Consider the following 27492-nt stretch of genomic DNA (forward strand, 5'->3'; position numbering starts at 1 on the left):
TGTGCTATCTGACTTGCACTGTTACCAGCATTTTGTCAGATTATCAGCATCTGCAGTGTTTTCATTCACAGGCAATTTTTTCATTAGCACTAGACAAGGTTCCTTTAAATCTGTCCCCTTTCATTTCAAACCTATGCCCCCTCGTTCTTGATTCCCCAACCCAGGGTAAATGACTGTATTCATCCAATTACCCTCACGATTTTATACACTTTTGCCTCTGCTATCCAAAATCAAATTCAGACACTTGACCTTTGTTGCCCAGTGGTAGATGCCACTCCATGCCACTGAATCATTTATCAGTGAATGCTGCTGCAAGCAATGTATCATCACTAATTTCAACACTGTTCATTATATCTTGAGCTCATTAGCCGTTATCTGTTGCGCCACTGAGACTTTTCTAAAATATTGCATATACTCAAATCCTTAAAATAATCTATAAGTCTGGATTTTTTTGAAATTTCACTAAAAAAACCTCTTTCACAGCCGCCAACTTTGAAGAATTCAGCATCAACTGTGGATTCAAATGGTCCCAACAAAAGTTGGACTTCGGAAGCAACACTAGCAATGGGAACATCATCAATCCATATGCCAGATCTGGATACCTTGACAGATGAAAATTACTTGGAAATCTGGCCAGAGGTAGAATCACCTGCAACAACTGATGGGCAGTGTGCTGAAGAGGACATGAACTTTTTGCAAACTTAACATTGATTATTTATTGAATAACGATTGAAGTTCTTGGATACACAATGATATCTACAAGTGGCCTAACAAGCTCGATGATTAGTCACTGTCTCAAATGTAACCACTGATTTGCATTAAATAAATTGGAATTCATTCTCTGGACAAGGCTGGATTGGTTCATAATAGGAATATTTGACTCGATTAGTTAAATTGTGTGCTGGAGGGAATGTTCTACCTTTTTGGAAAATGTACCAGAGCAAACTCCCCCAAAAAGTGCTGGAGTAACTCAGCAGATCTGGCAGTATCTGTGAAGAACATGGATACAGTAGGTGGCATTTCAGATCTGGATAGTTTGCATGTGAAGAAGGGTCCTAACCTGAAAAAAAATCAGTTATCCATGTCCTCCGGAAATGGTACCTGACCTGCTGAGTTACTCCAGTAGTTTGTTTTTTTTGTAAACCAGCAACTGATGTTCCTTTTTTCGAGAGTACACCCAACGTGCTTGAAGGAGAGAAATGCTGTTTCTTGTTCTGACTGTCTTCAATACCCAAGCTCAATTACCAGTGTGATAACTGGTTTGTTGAAATAGTTGTGAATCAGTTGAGTTATATATTCAGACGCAGAAGTCCTTCTCGGACAAGATTTTATTCCAAAACTGGTTCAGTATTTTTGCATTGATATTTAAATACTATACAAGTATTAAATACAAATACAGATTCAAGAGTCATTTTGTCAACAACTGATTCATTAATGTATTTACAATATCAACAAGATATCACAAAATGCTGGAGTAACTCAGCGGGTCAGACAGCATCACTGGAGAGAAGGAATGGATGACGTTTTGGGTTGAGGCCCTTCTTCAGACTGATGTCAGGGGGGGCGGGACAAAGAAAGGATATAGGTGGAAACAGGAAGACAGTGGGAGAACTGGGGAGGGGAAGAGGGGGACAGAGACTATCTAAAGTTGGAGAAGTCAATGTTCATACCGCTGGGCTGTAAGCTGCCCAAGCGAAATGAGGTGCTGTTCCTCCAATTTGCGGTGGGCCTCACTATGACACTGGAGGAGGCCCATGACAAAAAGGTCAGACTGGGAGGGGGAGTTGAAGTGCTCAGCCACCGAGAGATCAGGTTGGTTAAGGCGTGTTGAGCGAGACGATCGCCGAGCCTGCATTTGGTCTCGCCGATGTAGAGAAGTTGACATCTAGAGCAGCGAATACAATAGATGAGGTTGGAGGAGGTGCAGGTGAACCTCTGCCTCACCTGGAAAGACTGTTTGGGTCCTTGGATGGAGTCGAGGGGGGAGGTAAAGGAACAGGTGTTGCATCTCCTGCGGTTGCAGGGGAAAATGCCTGGGGAGGGGGTGGTTTGGGTAGGAAGGGATGAGTGGACCAGGGAGTTACGGAGGGAACGGTCTCTGCGGAACGCAGAAAGTGGAGGAGGTAGGAAGATGTGGCCAGTAGTGGGATCCCATTGGAGGTGACGGAAATGTTGGAGGATAATTTGTTGGGTACGTTGGCTGATGGGGTGGAGGGTGAGAACAAGGAGGACTCTGTCCTTGTTACAAATGGGGGGAGCAAGAGCGGTATAGAGGAGGCCCTAGTGAGAGCTTCATCTGTAATGGAGGAGGAGAAGCCTCATTTCCTAAAGAATGAGGACATCTCTGATGCCCTAGTGTGAAACACCTCATCCCGGGCGCAGATGCGGCGTAGACGGAGGAATTGGGAGTAGGAGTTAGACTTTTTGCAGGAGACAGGGTGGGAAGAAGTGTAGTCCAGATAGCTGTGGGAGTCAGTGAGTTTATAGTAGATGTCGGTCACTAGTCTGTCTCCTGTGATGGAGATGGTGAGATTCAGAAATGGTAGGGAGATGTCGGAGTATATTTAAGAGCAGGATGGAAATTAGTGGTGAAATGTGTGACGTCAGTGAGTTCTGCACGGGTACAAGAGGTAGCACCAATGCAGCGGAGGTAGAGTTTGGGGATGGGGCCAGAGTACATCTGGAACAGGGATTGTTCGACGTACCCAACAAGGAGGCAGGCATAGCTAGGGCCCATGCGAGTGCCCATAGCTACGCCTTGGATTTGGAGGAAGTGAGGGGGAGTCAAAGGAGAAGTTGTTGAGGGTGAGAACCAGCTCTGATCGGCGGAGGAGAGTGTTAGTAGATGGAGATTGGCTGGTTCTACGGTCGCGGAAGAAACGAAGGGCTTCAAGACCATCCTTGTGGGGGATGGAGGTGTAGAGTGACTGGACATCCATGGTGAATATGAGGGAGTGGGGGGCTGGAAACTGGAAGTTATCAAGGAGTTATTAATAATTAATAAAGAATTAATAAATTCACAATTCAGTGTACTTGGACTAGCGAGTCAGGGAAAGTCAGATTGAAACCAGTTGTAGTCATTGAGACATGAGGAAGGAGGTGAGTTCTTGAAGCAGTTGAGGGAAGACCCATAGATGGAGTCCTAATGCTGAACTAAATCATAAGTAAACGCAAGCAGATAATGCTTTTACATGTGGCAATGAGGAAATCAATGGTATATTCTAGATGCAGTGCGAAAGAACTTGCAGCTGTGACCTTTTCAACAGCCTTCGGTTGTCCAGAATGCTTAGGTTATGGGAATGGGAGGGACCCAGTTTCCCCTATTTTTGCTATTTGATGAAATCGAAGCTGTCCTGGCACAATATATTTAACTTTGTCCAGAATCCCACAAAACCTTTTAATGAAATAAAATCCACTGTCAATTGTAAATTTGAGACCGGTTGAAGCTCGGTCAGTTGTTTGCAGACTTGCCAGATTTCCACACCCGCTATGGGGAAAAACACTCTTGCCTGTTCCTGAAAGGCCTGGCTTACGTTTGCATCTCCTGGTGTATGATTCTGAATGAGTGGAAATAATTTCTTTCCACCCTGTCAATTTCCCTTAATGTGAAGGAATTTCCTCTCTCTAGAGATGCTGCCTGTCCAGATGAGTTACTCCAGCTTTTTGTGTCTTTCATCTGCAGTTCCTTCTTACACAATTCCCCTTAATGTCCTGGCTTCAAACTGAGTCACCTCTTAATCGTCTACATTCCAGGGAACACTTCAGATTATTGAAACTTGAATTCTAGGTGTCATTCTTGATTCTTTCACCCCCCCCCCCCAGTGCCATGATATTTAAAAAAGTGCCCAGAACCATTTACAGTATTCCAGTCAAGCTAATGCATTGTATTGCTCCAGTGAAACTTCAGTGCTGTTCCCAGTCCTCTGGATATGAAGGCCAGCTTTTGATTAACTCGGAGACACAAGGGACTGCAGATGCCAGCATCTGGAGCAACAAACAATCTGTTGGAGGAACTCAGCGGGTCGGATAGCATCTGTGGAAAGGTATACACTGGAATTTAGAAGGATGAGAGGGGATCTTATTGAAACATATAAGATTATTAAGGGGTTGGACACATTAGAGGCAGGAAACATGTTCCCAATGTTGGGGGAGTCCAGAACCAGGGGCCACAGTTTAAGAATAAGGGGTAGGCCATTTAGAACGGAGATGAGGAAAAACTTTTTCAGTCAGAGAGTTGTGAATCTGTGGAATTCTCTGCCTCAGAAGGCAGTGGAGGCCAATTCTCTGAATGCATTCAAGAGAGAGCTAGATAGAGCTCTTAAGGATAGTGGAGTCAGGGGGTATGGGGAGAAGGCAGGAACAGGGTACTGATTGAGAATGATCAGCCATGATCACATTGAATGGTGGTCCTGGCTTGAAGGGCCGAATGGCCTACTCCTGCACCTATTGTCGGGTGAGAGGGAGAAGTTGTCCAAAACGTTGATAATCCCTTTCACTTCCATAAATGTCACTCAGCCTGCTGAGTTTCTCTAGCAGATGATTTGTTTCATTAGATTGGCTTGCTTTGATTATTTGCTTGTTTGAATTACTTCTTGTATACACTCCCAGGGGTCGAGAATGTTTAATTGATTCAACGGAACAATTAAATTCTTATTGCTGCATTGGAACAGTCCTGCTAATGCAATAACACAGACAGACAAATATATAATGATATAATGAATTATAAAAGTTATACTATGTAACCATAATAGTGCAAAAACCAAAGTCTGCAGTGCAGTCAAAGACATAGTCCATGGAAGATTATAGTTGTTGAGGTTAGTGTTGCATGATGCTGAGAATGGGGAGAAGGCAGGAGAATGGGGTTAGGAGGGAGAGATAGATCAGCCATGATTGAATGGTGAAATAGACTTGATGGGCCGAATGGCCTAATTGTGTTCCTATCACTTATGACCTTATGTTGTGATTGCAGGGGAAAAAGCTGTTCTTCAACCTGGAGGTCTGTTTTTAAACTCCTGTACCTTCTTCCCGATGGTGGTAGCAAAATGATAATGTGTGCAGGGTGGTGTGGGTGTTTGATATTGGCTGCCTTTTTGATGCAGTGCCTCCTAAAGATCCCTTCAATGGTGGGCATGCCAGTACCTACGATGGACTGAGCAGTGTCTACCACTCCCTGTGGTCTCCTTCAATCTTAGCCGTTCAAGTTGTCAAACCAGGCCATGATGCAACCAGTCAATATTTGGTAGAACAGCAGCCCACATCTTTGCTCGGACCCAGGACAAACCTTAAATAACGTGCAATTGAAAAAATTGAAATTGTGTGAGCTACCAAGAATATGCACACAGCCTACTTTGCTCCATTGACATTGTTGTTTGGGTTCATGTACTTTCCAGTTGAACGTTTCATTCCTCAGGAGAATCACTGGTCTCCTTGTCCACCCATGGGATCAAGACAGAAGCACCTTGGTTGTGCTGTCTTCCAGGACATGATCTATGCAGTGTGGGGACGTGACGATACAACGGAGCTCAGCAGTGCTGAACGATACAGCCTCAAAACCAATCAGTGGACTCCCGTGGTTGCTATGACACCCAGACGGAGCGGAGTAAGTAAATACTAAATCTGTGTGCGGTGAGACTGAATATTAAGAAGACCAAAGGCCAGCTCATTGGCTATATTTAAGAGGGAGTTAGATGTGGCCCTTGTGGCTAAAGGGATCAGGGGGTATGGAGAGAAGGCAGGTACGGGATACTGAGTTGGATGATCAGCCATGATTATATTGAATGGCGGTGCAGGCTCGAAGGGTCGGACCGAATGGCCTACTCCTGCACATATTTTCTATGTTTCTATGTTTCTAAAGCATCTGCCATAAATCCTAGCATCATCCCCAACCTGACCCTATTCATTTATCTATTCACAATTTTGTTGTCATGTTTGACCATGTCCCACTAAAACTAATTCCTCCATCTTGTCTGCTGCCATTCATGCCTTTGTGACCTCAAGCCTGAATTATTCCAACAACCTACCTGCTAGCTACCCTTGTTCTGCCGATCCGCCCACATGCTCGAGATCATAACAGCACTCTTGGCTCTCCTTCTGTAATCCCGATATTTTCTACCAACACTTGCCGGCGTCCTTTATGTGGTGGCTATTTGCATACCTTGGGGAGGCAAAACAAGTCACTGTGCCTCATCACATGTGACAATAGGGTGTTCATTCATCCATGCTCGTTTAAATAATGTCCACTTTAAAATAAATCTATCTTTTTCAAATTCACTGTGTGGTCTTCTACTCATTTATTCCAGTCCTCCATCCCTCTGCGATAATTACATTCTCATTTAATCCACCGTTAGAGCCCCAGGAAGGGCCTTGAGTTCCAGCATTCCCTCCCCTCAGTACCTCTTTGCTCCTCTCGCAACATGCTTAAAATGAAGCATTTGCTTATTTAAGTGACTTTTTGTTCTTTAGAACTACACAAAGTTCTTTAGAACTACTTTGTTTGTGCACAGTCCTCAGGCATTGCCACTTTCATTTCACTGCACAACGTGTATGTGTATGTGACAAATAAACTTGACTTGACTTGACACATTGGCCATCTTGCTATTCAGTTCAGTTCCGTTTATTGTTACGTGTACAGTGAAAAACTTCTGTTGCATGCTGTCCAGTCAGCAGAAAGACAATACATGATTAAATTTAGAGTTACGTAGGATTAGAAGTTGATTTCTGCTGTAATGTGCACAATAACTTTATTCTGAAGGGAAACAAATTTTCAGAATGTACGTAAGTGTGGCTTCCTTTCTTCCCATGCAACAACATAGAAGAACATGACCGTGAGATTATAGGCTTGCTCATGCTGTCAGTGTTGTGAGCACGGGGTACACTCTGAATGCTGGAGGTAGTCAGTGGGTCTGGCAGCAAGTGGGGAATACCTGTCCATTCCCTCCATAGATCCCGCCTGACCCGCTGTTCCTCCAGTACTGCTGAAAAGGATGAGAGGAGATCTTATCGAAACGTATAAGATTATTAAGGGGTTGGACACGTTAGAGGCAGGAAACATGTTCCCAATGTTGGGGGAGTCCAGAACCAGGGGCCACAGTTTAGGAATAAGGGGTAGGCCATTTAGAACTGAGATGAGGAAAAACTTTTTCAGTCAGGGAGTTGTGAATCTGTGGAATTCTCTGCCTCAGAAGACAGTGGAGGCCAATTCTCTGAATGCATTCAAGAGAGAGCTAGATAGAGCTCTTAAGGATAACGGAGTCAGGGGGTATGGGGAGAAGTCAGGAACGGGGTACTGATTGAGAATGATCAGCCATGATCACATTGAATGGTGGTGCTGGCTCGAAGGGCCAAATTGCTTCCTCCTGCACCTATTGTCTATTGTCTATTGAGTTCCTCCAACACAAGTTTCCAGCATCTGCGGTTTCTTGTGTCTCTGGTGTGTACTTTTACCTAGTGATCACTAACATTCAACATGCATTTTAAAATAATTCTTTGCCCATATTTTCTGATTCACAGATTAGGAAGAAATATAAAATGTGAATTATCCACTGAGCAACCAGTGGGATGGATTTTTTTTTAAATTGCTATTTTTTAATGTGACGTTGCTAAACTCTGCTCAACTTACAGCCCCCTGCATTGAGCAAACTGACACAGAGTACACAACCTGAGTCTTCCTTTGTACCAGCCAGTTTGCATTTGTTATAGAAAATCTATTAAAGTAAATACTGCTGTTTTTGGCAATCGACAACTTTCTTTTTGTCCTCTCCTATGCACAGGTTGGGCTTGCTGTTGTAAATGGACTGCTGATGGCTTTTTGTCCTCTCCTATGCACAGGTTGGGCTTTCTGTTGTAAATGGACTGCTGATGGCTGTTGGTGGCTTTGATGGCACAACCTACTTGAAAAGTGTTGAAGTCTTTGATCCTGATGCAAATACGTGGAGGTATAAACAAGTTTCAAAATACTTAGTGGACCATTTCCGCAATTTTACTGACTAATTTCATCCAATATACCACAGTCACTACAATCCAGGCACTTCTCAACTTGCTTAATAGGCAATTTACGTAAATTCTGTAGGCAAATAAACGAAATGACCAACTGGACAGCACAGTGACACAGTGGTAGAGTTGCTGCCTCACATTCATCAGAGAGCTGCGTTCAATCCTGAATATGGGTGCTGTCTGCACAGTTTATACATTCTTCCTGTGATCGCTTGGGGTTTCTCCCACATCCCAAAGATATGCAGGTCTGCAGGTTAATTGGTCCTTAGTTTTGTAAGATAGAACTCATGTACAGGTGATCATTGATTGGTTGGCGTGGACTCAGAAGGCTGAATGGCCTGTTTCCATGCTGTAACTCAAAATTAAACACATTACAATTTGAAGTGGTGTACACAGTGTTATTGGGAGAAGCAGTCAGGCCCAGGATATTTTTCTTTGCAGATTATCATGGTTTAATAGATTAAACACTCATTGCAGGTTCTTCGGAAGCATGAACTACAGACGTCTTGGTGGTAGGGTTGGAGCATGTCTTGGTGGTGGGGTTGGAGTGGTGAAGATGACACAATGCAAGTCGCACATTTGGTGAACTGACACATTCCCGTGGATCCAGTACACATGCTTTACTCAATAACCTGGCATTGAATTGCTCATTTAAACACTTGGCTATAATGTGCAGAAGAGAACCTGCTGGGATGAATGTATGAAGCAACAGAACTGCTAACTACATTGGGCGGTTAGCAGCTCTATTTAAATTTAGAACTCGAGTCTTATTTAATTTTAATATTTAACAGTTCTATTTAAAGTTGGAGCCCTTCGGAATAACTGGTGGCATCCTTTTCATCTTAGTGAAATAAACCCGCTGCCTTAAATTAACCAGCTTCATTTAAAAATAGATAATAAACAATAGACAATAGACAATAGGTGACAATAGGTGTCAATAGGTGACAATAGGAGGCCATTCGGCCCTTCGAGCCAGCACCACCATTCAATGTGATCATGGCTGATCATTCTCAATCAGTACCCCGTTCCTGCCTTCTCCCCATACCCCCTGACTCCGCTATCCTTAAGAGCTCTATCTAGCTCTCTCTTGAAAGCATTCAGAGAATTGGCCTCCACTGCCTTTTGAGGCAGAGAATTCCACAGATTTACAACTCTCTGACAGAAAACATTTTTCCTCATCTCCATTCTAAATGGCCTACCCCTTATTCTTAAACAGTGGCCCCTGGTTCTGGACTCCCCCAACATTGGGAACATGTTTCCTGCCTCTAATGTGTCCAACCCCTTAATAATCTTATATGTTTCGATAAGATCCCCTCTCATCCTTCTAAATTCCAGTGTATACAAGCCTAGCCGCTCCAATCTTTCAACATGAATTGCTCAAGTTGCAAAAATGCTCGAGTTGCGAGATTTTGGGTTTAATTATGACAGTTGTACCGATTAACCAACACTGCAGGAAAAGAGATTAAGTAGCTGAATGCTCTTACTAGCAGAGATTATTCTTATGACATTGAGATCGACACAGGAAAGTCATTACAATAGTGGGGCACTCTGATCACTAGCTTGACGTAAAATAAAGGAGGGGTGGGAAATGACAAACCAATTCAAAGTGTATCCAATACATAGACATGAATGCAAACAAACATGCAAGTCTGCAGTGGATGGTATAATTTCTTGACATGTATAAACTAAGATTGATGCTATGTTTCGACAAGCCATGGCTTTATGCTTTAATTCAACTAATGCCACGCATTTATTTTCCCTGTGAAGATCAAGCAAAGGGTTGAAATTAAATGGCATGGTGGTGAGAGACGTATGGGATCAGGCATTCAAGAAAGTTTCCAAAACCAAGCTTAATCCTGTGCTAAAGTGTTAATCTTACAATCTCAATGAGAAAAGCCAGTTGGTAACTAAAGTCTGCACTGAAAAATGTCCCCGTACATGGCTTTCACAGCCAGCTCCAGCCTCAGTTGTAGAGCCAAACACTGAAATCTTCAGATATGGTTGGAGTTCTAAATAGTTGATTTTATGGGCAGTCCAAATCTAATCCCAGGATTAATAATGCACTTCCCTTTGAGTTCTCGCCCCTTAGCGTGAGAAAATAACTGCAGATGCTGGTACAAATCGAAGGTATTTATTTCACAAAATGCTGGAGTAACTCAGGGGGTCAGGCAGCATCTCAGGAGAGAAGGAATGGGTGACGTTTCGGGTCGAGACCCTTCTTCAGACTAGCCCCTTCGCTCTTCCCTTAGACCCCTCCATAAAGTATCCATTAAATTCATTTCATTGAATCTACTGGACCGAGGCCAGACGACAACTCTCAGACACCTCCTCCTACTTGTGCTTGGACCATGACCCCACCGACGAGCACCAGACCTTAATCACCAACACTATCACTGATTTTACCTTCTCCCTGAAATCCACAAACAGAACTGTCCCGGCAGACCCATTGTTTCTGCCTGCTCATGTCCCACTGAATTAATTCCCACCTACCTCGACTCCATCCTATCCCCCCTGGTCAAATCCCTCCCCACCTATGTCCAAGACACCTCACATGCTCTCCGTCTCCTTAATAACAACTCTAATGATCAATCAACCATATAACTGCACCGACTGTACATGTAACTTCACCACTGCACCACCTTTATCCCCTCCCCCAAAAGACTATTTCCCATTCAATTCCAGATACAAGAGCAATTAATTCAATGTCCCCCAACAACTTTTAAAAATAAAGGCAGAGGTGACCTCAGTTTCGTGCACACCTTATCAATTCTTGAAATTATTCAATAGTCATTGGTATCATTTAATATTATTCAATAGTCATTGGTATCATTTTAATAGGCCTCGAGAATGCAATAAGCATAACTAATCCACACTACGAATGCTATTGGTTCTCTGTGTCATTCATTTATCACGGGATGCCTCAATGCACGGTGGAATTTGATCTATTTAATGCGTGTCTACAATGACCTGATATTTGATATTGAAGGTGATTCAACTCGCCTTTACCACTAAATAATTCACCTGGCGCAAATTACTTTCAACAATGCATGCTGCAGAATGGAGGAATACACACACAGTGAGTAAGTACACATTGAAATATATGCTGTGTCCAAGATGATATGTACATTTTACAGGAAGATATGAAAAATAAGTTAGCAATGGAACATAATCTAACATGTTCACTTGTTTTTTTGTTCCTTTCCCAGGTATTTGATCTGGCCGTGAGCTGTACGATTTCACTCTCTGAGTACATCTTTCTAAGAGGGGAATTAGGTCAACCCTGAAATCTCTTGCCTCAGTTTTAAGGTTGCGTACAACATTTCGACAAATTCAATGCACAACTGCTTAAGACCTGTTAATCTCCACATCATAGAGCAGCTAATCACCTGGAACTTGATGTTCTTATGAGAGCCATGCAGGTAAGTGAGTTACATCATTAGACCAGAGGTCTCCAAGCAGCATTTAAAAAAACCCGAGATGTTGAAACAGGTTGAAAGAGTTGGTCACTGGCAGAACTAAATTACCTTGTCAGCGTGGCAAGATTTAATTCCAACGGCTGTCATTCATTTAGGAACTCAGTATGTTTGGATCGCTTTATTTTAGTTTAGTTTAGAGATATAGCATGGAAACAGGCCACTGAGTCTGCACAGAGCAGCGATCCCTGCACATTAACACTATCCTACACACTAGGGACAATTTACATTTATACCATGCCAATTAACCTACATACCAGTACGTCTTTGGCGTGTGGGAGAAAACCGAAGCTCTCGGAGAAAAGTCACAGGGAGAGCGTACAAACTCCATACAGACAGCGCCTGTAGTCGGGATCAAACCCGGGTCTCTGGCACTGCAAGCGCTGTAAGGCAACAACTCTACTGCTGTGCCATCGTACTGCTCATTTGAATTTAGAGAGGCTGTAAAAACATTTAAAAAATAAGAAGAAGCCATTTTATCCTTTGTTAGATACTGGAATTTTATGCATATTATGTGAACTTAGTTCGCTGCACCATCAGAATGAAACGAATCAGAAGTACCATGATCTGATTACGTGAAATATTAAGCATCTTAAAGACAAATTGTAAATTTCAGCGGCAGTGATCTTGAATGTCAACCTCATATAATTTTCCCCAATTTACTTCGTCAACTGAAAATTATGTTGTAAAATAGTGTCACTTTTGATTTTATTAACACATTGAACAGCTCTATTTATAAAGGAAATAATAAGGGTCTTTGACTTCCTAGTTATTACAGAGAGACATGATTCGCGATGATGCTGGAGATATATGTCATAACAACAGTAATACATTATGAGGCAAAGAAGAAAAGTTTAGCTGAACAGTATTACCTCTGTTGTGCGATGCTTTTTCTGAAAATAATTAATTAAGGCGGGGGAATTGAAAACTACCCAAAGTTGGGTTCCTAAGGGGCAGTGGTGTAGATGTGGTAATAGGATTTTTTTTTAAAAGCTTCGATGACACCATATATTACAGGAAGTCAGGTAGAGAGTATTGAAAGTTGAAAGTCTTTTTTGAGTATACAGTATGTGTGAACAATCGGGAGGCTGAAATCTCAAAGTAAAATTTGGCCTTTTTTTTCAAACAATGAAGATTAAGATGAGCGCAAAGTTTCCAAAATGTCGAATGGAGATGACATTGCTGACTCAGGTAAATGATTCAATGTCGAGCAATAGACAAAGTGCCAGAGGAACTCATTGGGTTAGGCAGCATTTGGGGATGGAATGGACCAATGGCGTTGCGGGTCACGACCCTTCTTTGGATTGGAAAGGGGACCCAACCTGTCCACTCCCTCCACAGATGCTGCTCGACTCGCTGAGGTAATCCAGCACTTTGTGCTTTGCTCAAGATTCAGGTATCTGCAGTTTCTTGTGTCACCTAATGATTCGATATGATTGCAGCTCCAAGCGCCACAGTTAAAAAGGTGCAAAACATGAGTTTGCAGTAGTTGTTTCCATATTTCATGTATGAAGATAACCGTGGAGTTTACTGAGATAAGAAAGATAAACAGCCATCAAATAAACGGTGAGAAAGAGTTGAGATTGAATGGCACAGGAAGCTGGGTGGCTTTAAAAGCAGAAGAATAGGTTGAATTGAATGGTCCTTTCCTTGCATGAAGAATAGGTTGAATTGAATGGTCCTTTCCTTGCTTTAAACAAAACGTTGTTTTTCCAGCTGTTATTTTGCAGGCTTCGCACGCACCAGTGGTGTTTCCTGCTCTTCAACGTGGTTCTTTTCCACGCCTTTCTCTTCGGGGCGGACTTTATGGAAGAATATCTACTGCAATCCTCCCCGACTACCAACACGGATGCCCAAACCCTGGAGATCCGAGAGAGAGCCAGAAAACTGGACGTGAGCTCAGTCAGGCAAAACATCTCCAGGTTCTTCCGCATCGGTAACGCAGGAGCCTGCGGTGACAGAGATCTCTTTCTCCTGGCCGTCGTGTCCAGCAACGCGGCAAACCGAACTCGGCGGGAAATTATCCGGCGGACTTGGGCGAACGTGACGAAGGTGGGCAGATATCGTTTGATGACACTCTTTGCCATCGGCATCCCTCAAACGCCGGAAACACAGGGCGAGATCGACAGAGAGTTTGCAAACCACAAAGATATCATCCAAGGCACCTTCTTGGATTCACCCAGCAACGGTGTCCACAAAACCATCATGATCATGCGTTGGGCCGTGACGTTTTGCTCCAAGGCTTTATTTATTCTGAAGTCCGATGAGGGTACCTTTGTTAACTACAAAAGCTTGATGGGATATCTGCTTGGTTTGAAGAGGCACGCAGAAGATCTTTACATCGGGAGGGTCTACCACCAGGTTCTGCCCATCAGAGAGCCCCAGAGTAAACACTACATGCCTGTTAGTCGGTATTCAGGGAAATTCTACCCCGATTATTGTAGCACCACTGCCTTTGTCATCTCACAGGATGTGGCCAGGAAAGTCTTTGTTGTTTCCCTGGCGATGGACACTTCAATAGCTGAAGATGTTTATGTTGGAATCTGTGCCAAGAAGGCTGGTGTGGTGCCCATCCACAGCTCCAGGTTCTCCGGGGAGAAGCACGTCAGGTTCAATCGTTGCTGCTACAATTTCATCTTCAGTTCGTTCGGGCTGACGGACGAGGAGCTGGTGAGGGCATGGGAGGAGATTACTGACAGCAGACGCTGCGCCATGCTGGAAACATACTACGGGCTGGTCAAGTGCAAAGCCTTGACCTATCTGGACAAGCTCATTTGATGTGGTGGCATTAGGTCTGAGTGTTTTCCTGGACCAACACCCAAAGCGTTGCTTGATTAAAATGGAAATTCCCCGAAACTCCAATTCTTGGTGTAGTGAATGAGATGGTCATGGGTTCAAGTCCCACCACTGACACTTGAACACACATGACCTGGGCAGTGCATCTATGGTGGATGTAAGAATAGAGTGGGAGAGTTTGTTCCCCGTGTCCCAGTCAATACTTATACCTCAAGTCATATAATTACGAAACAGATTATCACGTCCCTGGGACATTGCATCTTGTGGATCCTTTCCATGTACAGATTGGGCTGTCAACATCCCCATTACAATCGTAACAACACTTCAGTAACAGTTTGAGTTGAGTTTAGTTCGTTGTCCATGGCACAGTGAAAAGCTTTTGTTGTGTGATTGCAATCGAGCCATCCACAAGCCATCCTCCAGTGATCAGTAGTTCGCATGTGCTCTCTCTCCAGTCCATTAACCCAGTATAGTCTCCTTTTAGTGAGAAGTAACTTTTCCATTTTTTGGTGTAATTACTGCTTCCCATTGCTTCCACAAGGAAATTCCACCCCTCACCTGAAGAAGGGTCCCGACCCGAAACGTCACATAACCATGTCCTCCATAGATGCTGCCTGACCTGTAGAGTTACTCCAGCACTTTATGTTCTATGTCTTCATTGTTGGAAAAATACTGAAAGATAGTGATCAAACATGCAATTATTATTCATTGATTTTTGTTTTTGTGTTGTGGAATTTTTTAAAGCTGCATTATTAGAAATAATTTATTCACAAAATGCTGGAGTAACTCAGCAGATCAGGCAGCATCTCGGGAGAGAAGGAATGGGTGACGTTTCGGGATGAGACCGACCCGAAACGTCACCCATTCCTTCTCTCCCGAGATGCTGCCTGACCTGCTGAGTTACTCCAGCATTTTGTGAATAAATCGATTTGTACCAGCATCTGCAGTTATTTTCTTATACTTATTAGAAATAATTATTGATTGTGTTCATTTGAAAAATAGATCTTAAGGACCTGTTTCCAATATTTGACAGTGGGTTATTTGCAGTCATGTAAGAAATTGTTTTAATTTAAGGTTTCTGATGAGTGCAGGCAAATGGGACTAGCCATGTATGCCAACTTGGCCAGCATGTTCAAGGTGGGCCGAATAGCCTGTTTCCATGTCGGACGGCTCTATGACTTTATGATTCAGACTCAGTTTGACACTCTGCCCACAGTCAAGTCTTCGGGATCATTTACTTGAACGATCAGTAAGGTAAAGAGCAGCCACCTGGACCAGTATACATTTTCTCACTAACATCAAGGAGGGAAAAGAGTAAAAATATATCTTTTTATACATTTTGACAACGAAAGTGCAAGCAAACAAATACTCCTTGATCCTTGTTTGAAAAAAAACATTCTTAATCTGTTGTGACCCTCAAGGGAGGTGGTGTTATGGATCCCATTTCAGATTTTGCTTACTTTATTACCATGCATTGATCGGGATTATGATGATTTATGGTTGGAACTATTTATAATTTCTGTTTGTTTCATAGAGCTGCTGTACATTCTGAAAATGAATTATAATAAACTGCTCTGCTTTAAACCATTTGCAATGTAACAGCCTAGGTATGCTGCCGCAAGTTAGGGTCTCATTGCTTCGTTGTCGGTGTGTATGACAATTAAACAGTCTCGATTCTCTTGACTCTCGGCATTTTCTTGGGAACGTGACAGTTTGTCCCAAAAAAAATGGAAAGGCCGTTCTCCCTAATGTGACATCTGGTAGCATTCCAGATTTCGCAACTTCTGTAGACAGAAGAGATTCAATGGAATGATTTCAAATCAGGCCAAACACTGCAACAGCAGCCAGAATAATGTCCCATGTAAATGGTGTTGGAAGGCTTTTTTGGGTAAATCATTTCCTATATAAAGGAATATACTCTATGAAAGAACAGGGTCATTGGTGTGCACCGTGTTTCCGTCCTAATGGACACTTGATAGCAATTTTATCATCTTGGCACATCCTTAACTCTTCACTCAAGTGTGTGTTACAAGTGATAGAGAACAACAGGCTTTAACCCGACTCATGAATTAACTGTCTGTGGTGTTGCAAGAGCGTAGAACTCATATACATTTTTCTTTAAACATTTGTCATCGTCAAACATACGGAAGAAATTGGGTCCATTAGTATCTGGTGTTTGGATGGAAGGCATCCCATCGATGCTCCAAGTTGACATCTATATTTCCCATGCACATTTGTGGAACAAACCCCTCTAATTGCTTTGTTGGTGGCCGGGTGAAGTCTGTCCACAGTAAACCTCTCCGGAAGTCAGCAGAGTAGGAAGTCAGAGCTTCAATCAACAAACAATCCCAGGAAATCCATTTAATAAACCTTAAATGTGTGGATGGAACATGGAACAGTACAGAAGATAGACACAAAAAGCCAGAGTAACTCAGCGGGACAGGCAGCATCTCTGGAGAGAAGGAATGGGTGATGTTTCGTCTCGAGACCCATCCTCAGACTGTCTGAAGAAGGGTCTTGACCCAAAACTCACCCATCCCTTCTCTCCACACGTGCTGCCTGTCCCGTTAAGTTACTCTGGCTTTTTGTGTCTATCTTCTGTTTAAACCAGCATCTGCAGTTACTTCTTACTTAGAACAGCACAGCACAGGAACAGGTTCTTGGGCTCACAATGTATAAGACACCAAGTTAAACTGTCTGCCTGCACAAAATCTATATCCGTCCCTTCCCAGCGTATCCATGTGCCTATCTAGAAGCCTCTTACACACCACTATTGTATCTCCTCCACCACCATCCACCCCCAGTGGTTTCAGGACATCCATCATTCTTCATCAACAGCAAGATGTCTCCTTATCAGTGCTTTTTAAAGTGATAAAAGATTTACAAAAAAAGGTTGCGTTCTACTGACACTGGTCCAATTCAAGGGTCTCGACCCGAAACGTCACCCATTCCTTCTCTCCAGAGATGCTGCCTGTCCCGTTGAGTTACTCCAGCATTTTGTGTCTACCTCCCAATTCTTTAAGTGTTTTTGATGCTTTCCATTACTGAAGCAGAAACCTTCAAGGATGGGGGGGGACTTCTTGCTGGCTTAAGGTCAAGCTGATTTCCACGGAAAAGGAAGCCTCAGTAGGCATTCCCCATGCAGTATACAGCGTGGGAGAGGACACACAGAACATGACAAGCTGATGGAAATGGGAGGGCAAGGACTCTAAACAAGGCACTCGAGCTAAACCAGGCCGTGGTGCAACCAGCATCCTCTGTCAGTGTTACACGTCCCAGCAGACCAGTTGCACCCATCGTCTCAACTCATGCACCACCGCCTTTGTGATACCCTCTAAATATGCAGTGCTGGCATCTGAGCTGCTGAATCGCGTTGCAAAATCAAGTGACGGTATCTCTTCACCGTCCCTGTCTCGGACTGTTTCTCCACTGCCTGGCCAGATTACTGTTCTTGGCTCACTGAAACACATCGAGGTTGTTGTGCAAGGAGTGAGAGACAGCAAGAGGGGCCTGCGCGCACTCTGTGCAGTTTGTAAATCACTAGAGCGCGGGATATGGGGAGATGAGATGTGAGAACGAGGATGAGATACGAGGGTAGAGGAATCCCGTTAGACGTATATAAAACGACGGGAGGCATAGATAGGGGAGACAGTCAGACCTTTTTTGCCTCAGGCCAGAAATGTCAAAACTAGAGGGCATAGATTTAAGGTAAGAGGAGCAAAGTTTCAAAGGGATGTGCGGGCAAGTTTTTTACACAGAGAGTAATGGGTGCCTAGAAATTTCTGCAGAGGGTGGTAGTGGAGGTATTTATCATAGTGATATTTAAGAGGTTTTTATATAGGCACGTGGATATGCAGGGAATGGAGGGATATTGGAAGGTAGAGGAGATAACTTTAACTTTACATCATATTTGGTACTGACATTGTGGGCCGAAGGGCCTGTTCCTGTACTGTACTCTTCTACGTTCTATGATAGGAACATTTTAATGGTTTGAATCTCACTGCGGGCCTCATTGTCAGCACCATGTCCTCCGTGGATGTTAGGACACCCTCGTCTCTCCACCCTCTCCCGGCGGCTCCTACACCTTCTGTTTGTACCATTTTGTATTGAGAGGGAGACACGTGTGTTATGCTGCCTATCTGCCCATTAGGACTGAATGCAGGTCTATGTCGATGATGCCGGTCTGAGGAGTGCTGCAGTCCTGCGTGCTCGAGAGTTTGGTGGCGTGGACCGATATTCAGAATGAAACCTAACTGAAGGAGAATGCTGGCTGGTTAGTGATGAGATCATGGTGCATTGAGCAGTATCGGAGATGAGTGTTCAATTATTGATGGGAGAGGAGAATGGTATTGGCATTGGTATTGGTTTATTCTTGTCACATGTAGCGAGATACAGTGGCAAGCTTTTGTGGATGCGATATTCAATTAAATCAGATAATACCACATATGAGTGCAATCAAGCCGTACACAAGTACAGCAGGAAATGCAAAGAGAAAATTCCCAATATTAATGCAAGAGATTCTCGTATTGCAGCATGATAGTGTTACAGTTACATAGAAAAAGTCCAAGGTCTTCAACCAGATCAGTGGATAGATGAGCACTACACTCTAATTTACGGGAGAACCATTCATTAGTATGTTAACAGTAGGGAATAAGTTGTTCTTTAGCAGTATTCTGTTTATAGTAGTATGTGGTTTGTAGTAGTTTCATCAGTATTCCAATTGTATAATAAGACCCAATTTTTTAAAACCAGAAAGTTTGGGACATCTACCTTAACTTTACATCCACAATTACATATGTTTGTCAAGCTACATTTCTTCAATTTACATTGTCTAATCAATTCAGAACCAGTCAAGACATTCAATTATCTCTTTTCGTATTTTTCAATTTCATTTGTATTTATCCAGCACTTTCCTCGACTGCCTTGCACGATTTCATCAGCACTTCCCCATTTCTAAACTCTAATCCTCTTTGAAAAATAAGGCCAATGGGCTATTTACCGTCCTGACCATCTGCAGTACCTGCCTGCCAATCTTTCACAATTTGTGCGCTCCAGTCAGCCTGCCCCGAAGATCTGAGCAACAGCCTTGGACTTTAACAACACGTATCACCTTACAAACTTCGTATTTTGGGGGAGGGACCCATAAGGGAGGAGACTTGTTGCTTTAGCCCAGAGACTGCAGCAGATCCTGCCAGACTTCGGCCCCAAGCATTAAATGGACGGAGAGTGAGCAACACCTATTGCAGGTAATGGCATTGCAGTAATATTGGAGAGTGTTACAATAGGAACATTAATGCGGTCCAGCCAGCTAGCATCTTACTTAAAGCAGAATTTCCATTCATATACTTCAAATAATATTCAAATACTTCCAGACTATATAAAAAGGTGTATATGTTGTCCTTTTTTTGTTCATATTCTTTACTGCTCATTGCTGGTGAATCCAATTGCAATTAGAATTCTATTTATCTACTTCGCTGTATGTTATTTGTCTCTATATCTTTAGCTACTGCTTCTATTGGTAGAAATATTCAGTGAACTAGGTGTTGAGTTTGCTTATATTTCAAAATGCTAGGATTGTGGTTAATTTAAGGAATTTGCTTGACCTTTTTGGCATTGGTATCATGTTATTATTGTCACGTGTACCAAGATACAGTGAAAAGCTTTTGTCTGGGTGCTGTCCAGTCATATCAAACTATACATGAATATAATCACAAGGTAGTGCAAAGTGAAAAATACCAGGTGTAGAATATAGTGTTGCATCATTGCAGTGTTACAGTTGCAGAGAGAAAATGGAAGGGCCACCATGAGGTAGGTTGGAAGATCGGGACTACACGCTAGCTTATGGGAGGACTGTTCAGTAGTCTGACAACTGTGGGAAAGAAACAATTTCTGAATCTGGTGGTGCATGCTTTCAAGTGGTGCACATGACAATAACAAACAAAAGTTTAAACTAATTATGCCTTATATAGATTCAGTGAGAATTTTATCTGCAGTAAGCAAGTGTTATTCAGCATGTGGGGTTATTCCTCAGTTTGCCGGGGTGTTGAATGAGCTCGTGTCAATGGTGCCATCATTACCTCCAGTTCCCACTGCCTGAAACACCTTCCCTCCCTTTCTGCAGGTTCCTTGCTCTGAGACCTTGCACCCCACCTTGCGCCTTGCTGTAGAATGTAAAAAAAATCCTTCCCGTATCTGCCGTATCAGCTGAAGAACTGCCCCTCCATTTCCCCTCCCTGACATTGGTTAGTCCTGTGGCAGCAGGAGGGACTTGAGGATGGTCTGTTGCCTCCCTGGTGCCAGGGTTCAACACATCACGGACCGGCTTCAGAAAATCCTAGTGAGGGAAGGCGATCAACCTGAAGTCGTTGTGCACGTGGGCACGAATGACGTCGGGCGGAAGAGGAAGGAGGTGCTACATCGGGAGTTTAGAGAGTTGGGAAAAACACTGAGAAGTAGGACGTCGAAGGTGGTTATCTCTGGACTGCTACCAGTACCTCGTGCTGGTGAGGCCAGGAACAGAGAGATAGAGGGTATGAATTTATGGCTGAGGGGCTGGTGCAGAGAGCAGGGATTTAGATTTGTGGACCACTGGGATCTCTTCTGGGCTAGGGGTGACTTGTACAAAAGGGACGGGTTACATCTTAACAGCAGGGAGACAAACATTCTGGCAGGCAGGTTTGCTAGTGTGACACCTGTGGCTTTAAACTAAGTAGTGGGGGGGAGGGGTTAACAAATTATGAAGATGAGGTAAAAGGGAATACAGCAGATATTGCAAAAGACTCTCGGAAGAATGGGAACAGAAGTTCTAGAGGGGAAAAGAAATTAAGGGCAGGGCCAATTGTGACCGATGTGAGAGGGGAGGTAAATACAGAAGTTAAAGTGTTGTACTTAAATGCGCGTAGTATAAAAAATAAAGTGGATGAGCTTGAGGCTCAGTTAGTCATGGGTAAGTATGATGTTGTAGGGATCACTGAGACATGGCTACAAGAGGACCAGGGCTGGGAACTGAATATTCAGGGATACACAACGTATAGAAAAGACAGACAGGTGGGCAGAGGGGGTGGGGTTGCTCTGCTGGTAAGGAATGATATTCATTCCCTTGCAAGGGGTGACATAGAATCAGGAGATGTTGAATCAGTATGGATAGAAATGAGAAATTGTAAGGGTAAAAAGACCCTAATGGGAGTTATCTATAGGCCCCCAAACAGTAGCCTCGACATAGGGTGCAAGTTGAATCAGGAGATAAAATTGGCGTGTCAAAAATGTAATGCTACGGTGGTTATGGGAGATTTCAACATGCAGGTAGACTGGGAAAATCAGGTTGGAAATGGACCCCAGGAAAGAGAGTTTGTAGAGTGCCTTCGAGATGGATTCTTAGAACAGCTTGTACTGGAGCCTACCAGGGAGAAGGCAATTCTGGATTTAGTGTTGTGTAATGATCCTGATCTGATAAGGGGACTAGAGGTAAAAGAGCCATTAGGAGGCAGTGATCACAACATGATAAGTTTTACTCTGCAAATGGAAAGGCAGAAGGGAAAATCGGAAGTGTCAGTATTACAGTATAGCAAAGGGGATTACAGAGGCATGAGGCAGGAGCTGGCCAAAATTGACTGGAAGGAGGCCCTAGCAGGGAAGACGGTAGAACAGCAATGGCAGGTATTCCTGGGAATAATGCAGAGGTTGCAGGATCAATTTATTCCAAAGAGGTGGAAAGACTCTAAGGGGAGTAAGAGACACCTGTGGCTGACAAGGGAAGTCAGGGACAGCATAAAAATTAAGGAGAGGAAGTATAACATAGCAAAGAAGAGTGGGAAGACAGAGGATTGGGACTCTTTTAAAGAGCAACAAAAGTTAACTAAAAAGGCAATACGGGGAGAAAAGATGAGGTACGAGGGTAAACTAGCCAATAATATAAAGGAGGATAGCAAAATGGAGGATAGGTACGTGAAGAGGAAAAAAATAGTCAAGGCAAATGTGGGTCCCTTGAAGACAGAAGCAGGGGAATTTATTATGGGGAACAAAGAAATGGCAGACGAGTTAAACCATTACTTTGGATCTGTCTTCACTGTGGAAGATACACACAATCTCCCAAATGTTCTAGGGGCCGGAGAACCTAGGGTGATGGAGGAACTGAAGGAAATCCACATTAGGCAGGAAATGGTTTTGGGTAGACTGATGGGACTGAAGGCTGATAAATCCCCAGGGCCTGATGGTCTGCATCCCAGGGTACTTCAGGAGGTGGCTCTAGAAATAGTGGAAGCATTGGAGATCATTTTTCAATGTTCTATAGATTCAGGATCAGTTCCTGTGGATTGGAGGATAGCAAATGTTATCCCACTTTTTAAGAAAGGAGGGAGAGAGAAAACGGGTAATTATAGACCAGTTAGTCTGACATCAGTGGTGGGGAAGATGCTGGAGTCAATTATAAAAGACGAAATTGCTGAGCATTTGGATAGCAGTAACAGGATCATTCCGAGTCAGCATGGATTTACGAAGGGGAAATCATGCTTGACAAATCTACTGGAATTTTTTGAGGATGTAACTAGGAAAATTGACAGGGGAGAGTCAGTGGATGTGGTGTACCTCGACTTTCAGAAAGCCTTCGACAAGGTCCCACATAGGAGATTAGTGGGCAAAATTAGGGCACATGGTATTGGGGGTAGGGTACTGACATGGATAGAAAATTGGTTGACAGACAGAAAGCAAAGAGTGGGGATAAATGGGTCCCTTTCGGAATGGCAGGCAGTGACCAGTGGGGTACCGCAAGGTTCGGTGCTGGGACCCCAGCTATTTACGATATACATTAATGACTTAGACGAAGGGATTAAAAGTACCATTAGCAAATTTGCAGATGATACTAAGCTGGGGGGTAGTGTGAATTGTGAGGAAGATGCAATAAGGCTGCAGAGTGACTTGGACAGGTTGTGTGAGTGGGCGGATACATGGCAGATGCAGTTTAATGTAGATAAGTGTGAGGTTATTCACTTTGGAAGTAAGAATAGAAAGGCAGATTATTATCTGAATGGTGTCAAGTTAGGAGGAGGGGGAGTTCAATGAGATCTGGGTGTCCTAGTGCATCAGTCAATGAAAGGAAGCATGCAGGTACAGCAGGCAGTGAAGAAAGCCAATGGAATGTTGGCCTTCATAACAAGAGGAGTTGAGTATAGGAGCAAAGAGGTCCTTCTACAGTTGTACCGGGCCCTGGTGAGACCGCACCTGGAGTACTGTGTGCAGTTTTGGTCTACAAATTTGAGGAAGGATATTCTTGCTATGGAGGGCGTGCAGCGTAGGTTCACTAGGTTAATTCCCGGAATGGCGGGACTGTCGTATGTTGAAAGGCTGGAGCGATTGGGCTTGTATACACTGGAATTTAGAAGGATGAGGGGGGATCTTATTGAAACATATAAGATAATTAGGGGATTGGACACATTAGAGGCAGGAAACATGTTCCCAATGTTGGGGGAGTCCAGAACAAGGGGCCACAGTTTAAGAATAAGGGGTAGGCCATTTAGAACGGAGATGAGGAAGAACTTTTTCAGTCAGAGAGTGGTGAAGGTGTGGAATTCTCTGCCTCAGAAGGCAGTGGAGGCCAGTTCGTTGGATGCTTTCAAGAGAGAGCTGGATAGAGCTCTTAAGGATAGCGGAGTGAGGGGGTATGGGGAGAAGGCAGGAACGGGGTACTGATTGAGAGTGATCAGCCATGATCGCATTGAATGGCGGTGCTGGCTCGAAGGGCTGAATGGCCTACTCCTGCACCTATTGTCTATTGTCTATTGTTTCAAGGTCAATTTATTGTCACATGTACCAATTAAGGTGAAATTTCGGTTACCATACAGCCATGCGAACTAAAAAGCAACAAGACACACAACCCCATAAAAGCTAACATAAACATCCATCACAGTGGAGTCCACATTCCTCACTGTGATGAAAGGCAATAAAGTTTAATCTTCTTCCACTTGTTCTCCTGTGGTCGGGGCAGTCAAACCATCCACAGTCGGGGCGGTTGAAACTCTCTCCACGGCATGGAGCTCCCAAGTTGGCCTCTTCTTACCAGAGACCGCGGGCTTCACGATGTTAAAGTCCACAGGCCCCGCGGTCGGAGCTTCGATCCCCGGCAAAAGAATCGCAAGTTCCGCGATGTTAAAAGTCCCGCAGACTCCCGCGGCTTGGAGCGCCGGGTCGGTCTCCAGGAAAGGCCACGCCACTCCACGATGTTAGGCCGCAGTGGGGACGGAGATACGACTTGGAAAAAAATTGCATCTCCGTCGAGGTATTAGATTGAAAAAAAGTTTCCTCCAACCCCCACCCCCCCAACCCCCCACATAAAACAAAACATACTTTTTAACACATATTAAAAATAACATAAAGAAGAAAGGACAGACAGACTGTTGGCAAGGCGGCCACTGCTGGTGGCGCCACCTGGTGTTTCATCATCAAAGAACAAAATTAGTACCTCACCACACCAATTACCATCGCCACAAATTCACGTCTAATAATCCCATTGATAATGCACCCTATTCCAGTCTATGCGTCACTCTACAACGCTTGATTTCAAGGCTCTCAATCAGTTAAGATAAAATTTGTTCATATTATCCTAACCTATCCTATTTTTTACCATTACAATTTTGAAAGGCAGCCAGCAAATGACCAACCGGAATCATTTTATGTCAGGATTCTTCCTTATAATCAACTCCATTCACCCATTTCTCCCACTATCTCCCACTACTCCAGTCACCCTCTCCTATCCCCTCCTTCGAAGACTTATCTTGCATCCCCGAGTCCCACATTTCCTTTTCATCCCCCTTCCACTGTCCCCTTCCACCCATGTCCCTCACTCCGGCTTTACATTTTACTCTTCATATTTCCTCGTCTAATCTTATATTTTTCCTTATCTTTTATCCTCAGTTTGAGGAGTCAATAAAATTATATCTTCGCCTCAATGGAAAGTGATCAGATGTTCCAAAACCCATAGAATGGTAATGCTAATAGCAGGACTTCCAATACCCCGATGGCAAAGAGGAGCTAACAGTGTCCTACCCCGGTCATTCCCTTTTCTCCCTACTCCCACAGGGCAGAAGATACAGAAGCGTGAAAGCATCCACCACCAGGCACAGGAAAAGCTTCTTCCACTATGTTATCAGGCTTCTGAGCGGTCCTTCCATAAGCTAGGGTACTGACCAATTCACCCCTGCCCCATTGATGACACTGTGCTTAATCACTGGAACTGTTGCACCACAATGCTGAGAACTATATTCTGCACTCCTTACCTTTCCCATTGCTCTACCCTTGTACATGAGCTTGATATGATTCAGATGTGTAGGAAGGATCTGCAGATGCTGGTTTGAACCAAAGATAGACACAAAATGCTGGAGTAACTCAGCGGCTCAGGCAGTTTCTCTGGAGAGAAGGAATGGGCGACGTTTCGGGTCGAGACCCTTCTTCAGACCAGAGTCAGGGGAAAGGGAGACTGGAGATATAGAGAAGATGTAGAGAGTTATGGAACAGATGAATGAAAGATGTGCAAAAAAGCTACGATGATAAAGCAAACAGGCCATTGTTAGCTGTTTGCTGGGTGAGAACGAGAAGCTGGTGTGACATGGATGGGGGGGGAGGGGGGGTCTTGGAGAGAGAGGGAATGCAGGGGTTACTTGAAGTTAAAGAAACAATATTCACACCACCTATCTGATCTGATTGGATAGCATGCAGCACAAAGCTTTTCACTGTACCTCGGTGCACATGATAACAATAAAACTAAACCCTAAACCATTCCCTCCACTCATTTCATCTCAAGTTCAGCTGGAATCAGGGATAGAAACTGAACACTAGTTGCAAAAGGCTGTCCTGCCTTTTGTTCCAACAGTTCAATTTATGAACACAAAGTTCTTGTTCAAGTTACATCAGTTTTCCTACTTCGCTTTATTTGCTGGGACATGTTCGCATTTATTATTCAAAGGCATAAATTAGAATTTCTAAAAATACAATGGCAGTTTTGTGGATTTGCGCCATTCAATATAGGAGGGTGGCTCATGTTTCTCCAAACTGTGAACATGCCTGAGCTCTAACACCTTCAGTTGAGCTTCTGGCAGTGCATGTTCAACCTTGCATGAAACATGTATAACCCTACAAGCACTTCAATGGATTGCTCAATTATTTAGCATTAGCAACACACAAAGTGCTGGAGGAACTCAACGGGTCAGGCATTATTGGTCGTCAAAAGACAGATGAGTTGTTAGGCACAAACAGAAATAAATGTAGGATCCAATAGCAAGGTGACCAAAAACAGGGGCTGAATATTCAGGGTATTTGGCATTCCAGAAGGATGGGCGGGGAGGAAAAGGAGGTTTAGTTTTAATTTAGTTTCGAGATAAAGCAGAGAAAAAAAGCCCTCCGGTGAAGTGCAGATGCTGGAATCTTGAACAAAACACGTGCTGCAGGAACTCAGCAGGTCAGTCAGCATCTGTGAAGGGAGTGGACAGACTACAGTTTTAGTGGGATTGGCATCTGAGAAAAGGAATAGGAGGCCCCTCTTCAGTCTCGGAGGAATCACAGTTGGCGAGAGGAGGAGAATTTATTCAAAGTAGAAATGCCTTGAGGAGATTTCACAGTGGAGCAAACAAAATGTGAAGGAAGGAAACCAACTGCATCTGCAGTTCCTTCCAACACACACAACAATAGTCAGTGCTTTTTAGGTGACTTTTCATGCTGGCATGGCGAACTGGCTCCATTAAATAGTTAAAAACAGGTTTTCAAAGTTTTAGACTTTGTGGCGCGTCGGAAGAGGCCCGGAATAAAGGCGAGAAGCCGGGTATTTCGGGACGTTCTGTTTTATTACTCCTCGGTTATCAGACGGGTCGAGTCTGCCGGAATGGCTTCGCGCAGCGGTAGAGTTGCTGCTTTACAGCGAATGCAACGCCGGAGACTCAGGTTCGATCCTGACTACGGGTGCTGCACTGTAAGGAGTTTGTACGTTCTCCCCGTGACCTGCGTGGGTTTTCTCCGAGATCTTCGGTTTCCTCCCACACTCCAAAGACGTACAGGTTTGTAGGTTAATTGGCTGGGTAAATGTAAAAATTGTCCCTAGTGTGTGTAGGATAGTGTTAATGTGCGGGGATCGCTGGGCGGCACGGACTTGGTGGGCCGAAAAGGCCTGTTTCCAGCTGTATATATATGATATGATATGATTATACGTAGTACCGGACCGCCCCCTGGACTGTTCCATTCCCGTGCCGAG

At 43.8% G+C, this 27492-nt stretch overlaps 1 protein-coding gene across 1 annotated transcript; it reads left to right on the top strand.

The window, feature by feature from the left end:
* Positions 1-483: 483 nt before the first annotated feature.
* On the top strand, positions 484-14243 carry b3galt9 (beta-1,3-galactosyltransferase 9; the record flags this gene model as incomplete). Its single annotated transcript, XM_078395232.1, has 7 exons — positions 484-639; positions 4970-4996; positions 5411-5599; positions 7828-7934; positions 11366-11411; positions 12600-12656; positions 13182-14243. Coding segments are annotated over 7 exons (1644 nt in total), but the record flags the coding sequence as incomplete, so codon positions are not given.
* Between the last annotated feature and the right edge of the window lie 13249 nt (positions 14244-27492).

Source organism: Rhinoraja longicauda, unplaced genomic scaffold (assembly GCF_053455715.1).
Source record: "Rhinoraja longicauda isolate Sanriku21f unplaced genomic scaffold, sRhiLon1.1 Scf000342, whole genome shotgun sequence".
NCBI lineage: Eukaryota > Metazoa > Chordata > Chondrichthyes > Rajiformes > Arhynchobatidae > Rhinoraja > Rhinoraja longicauda.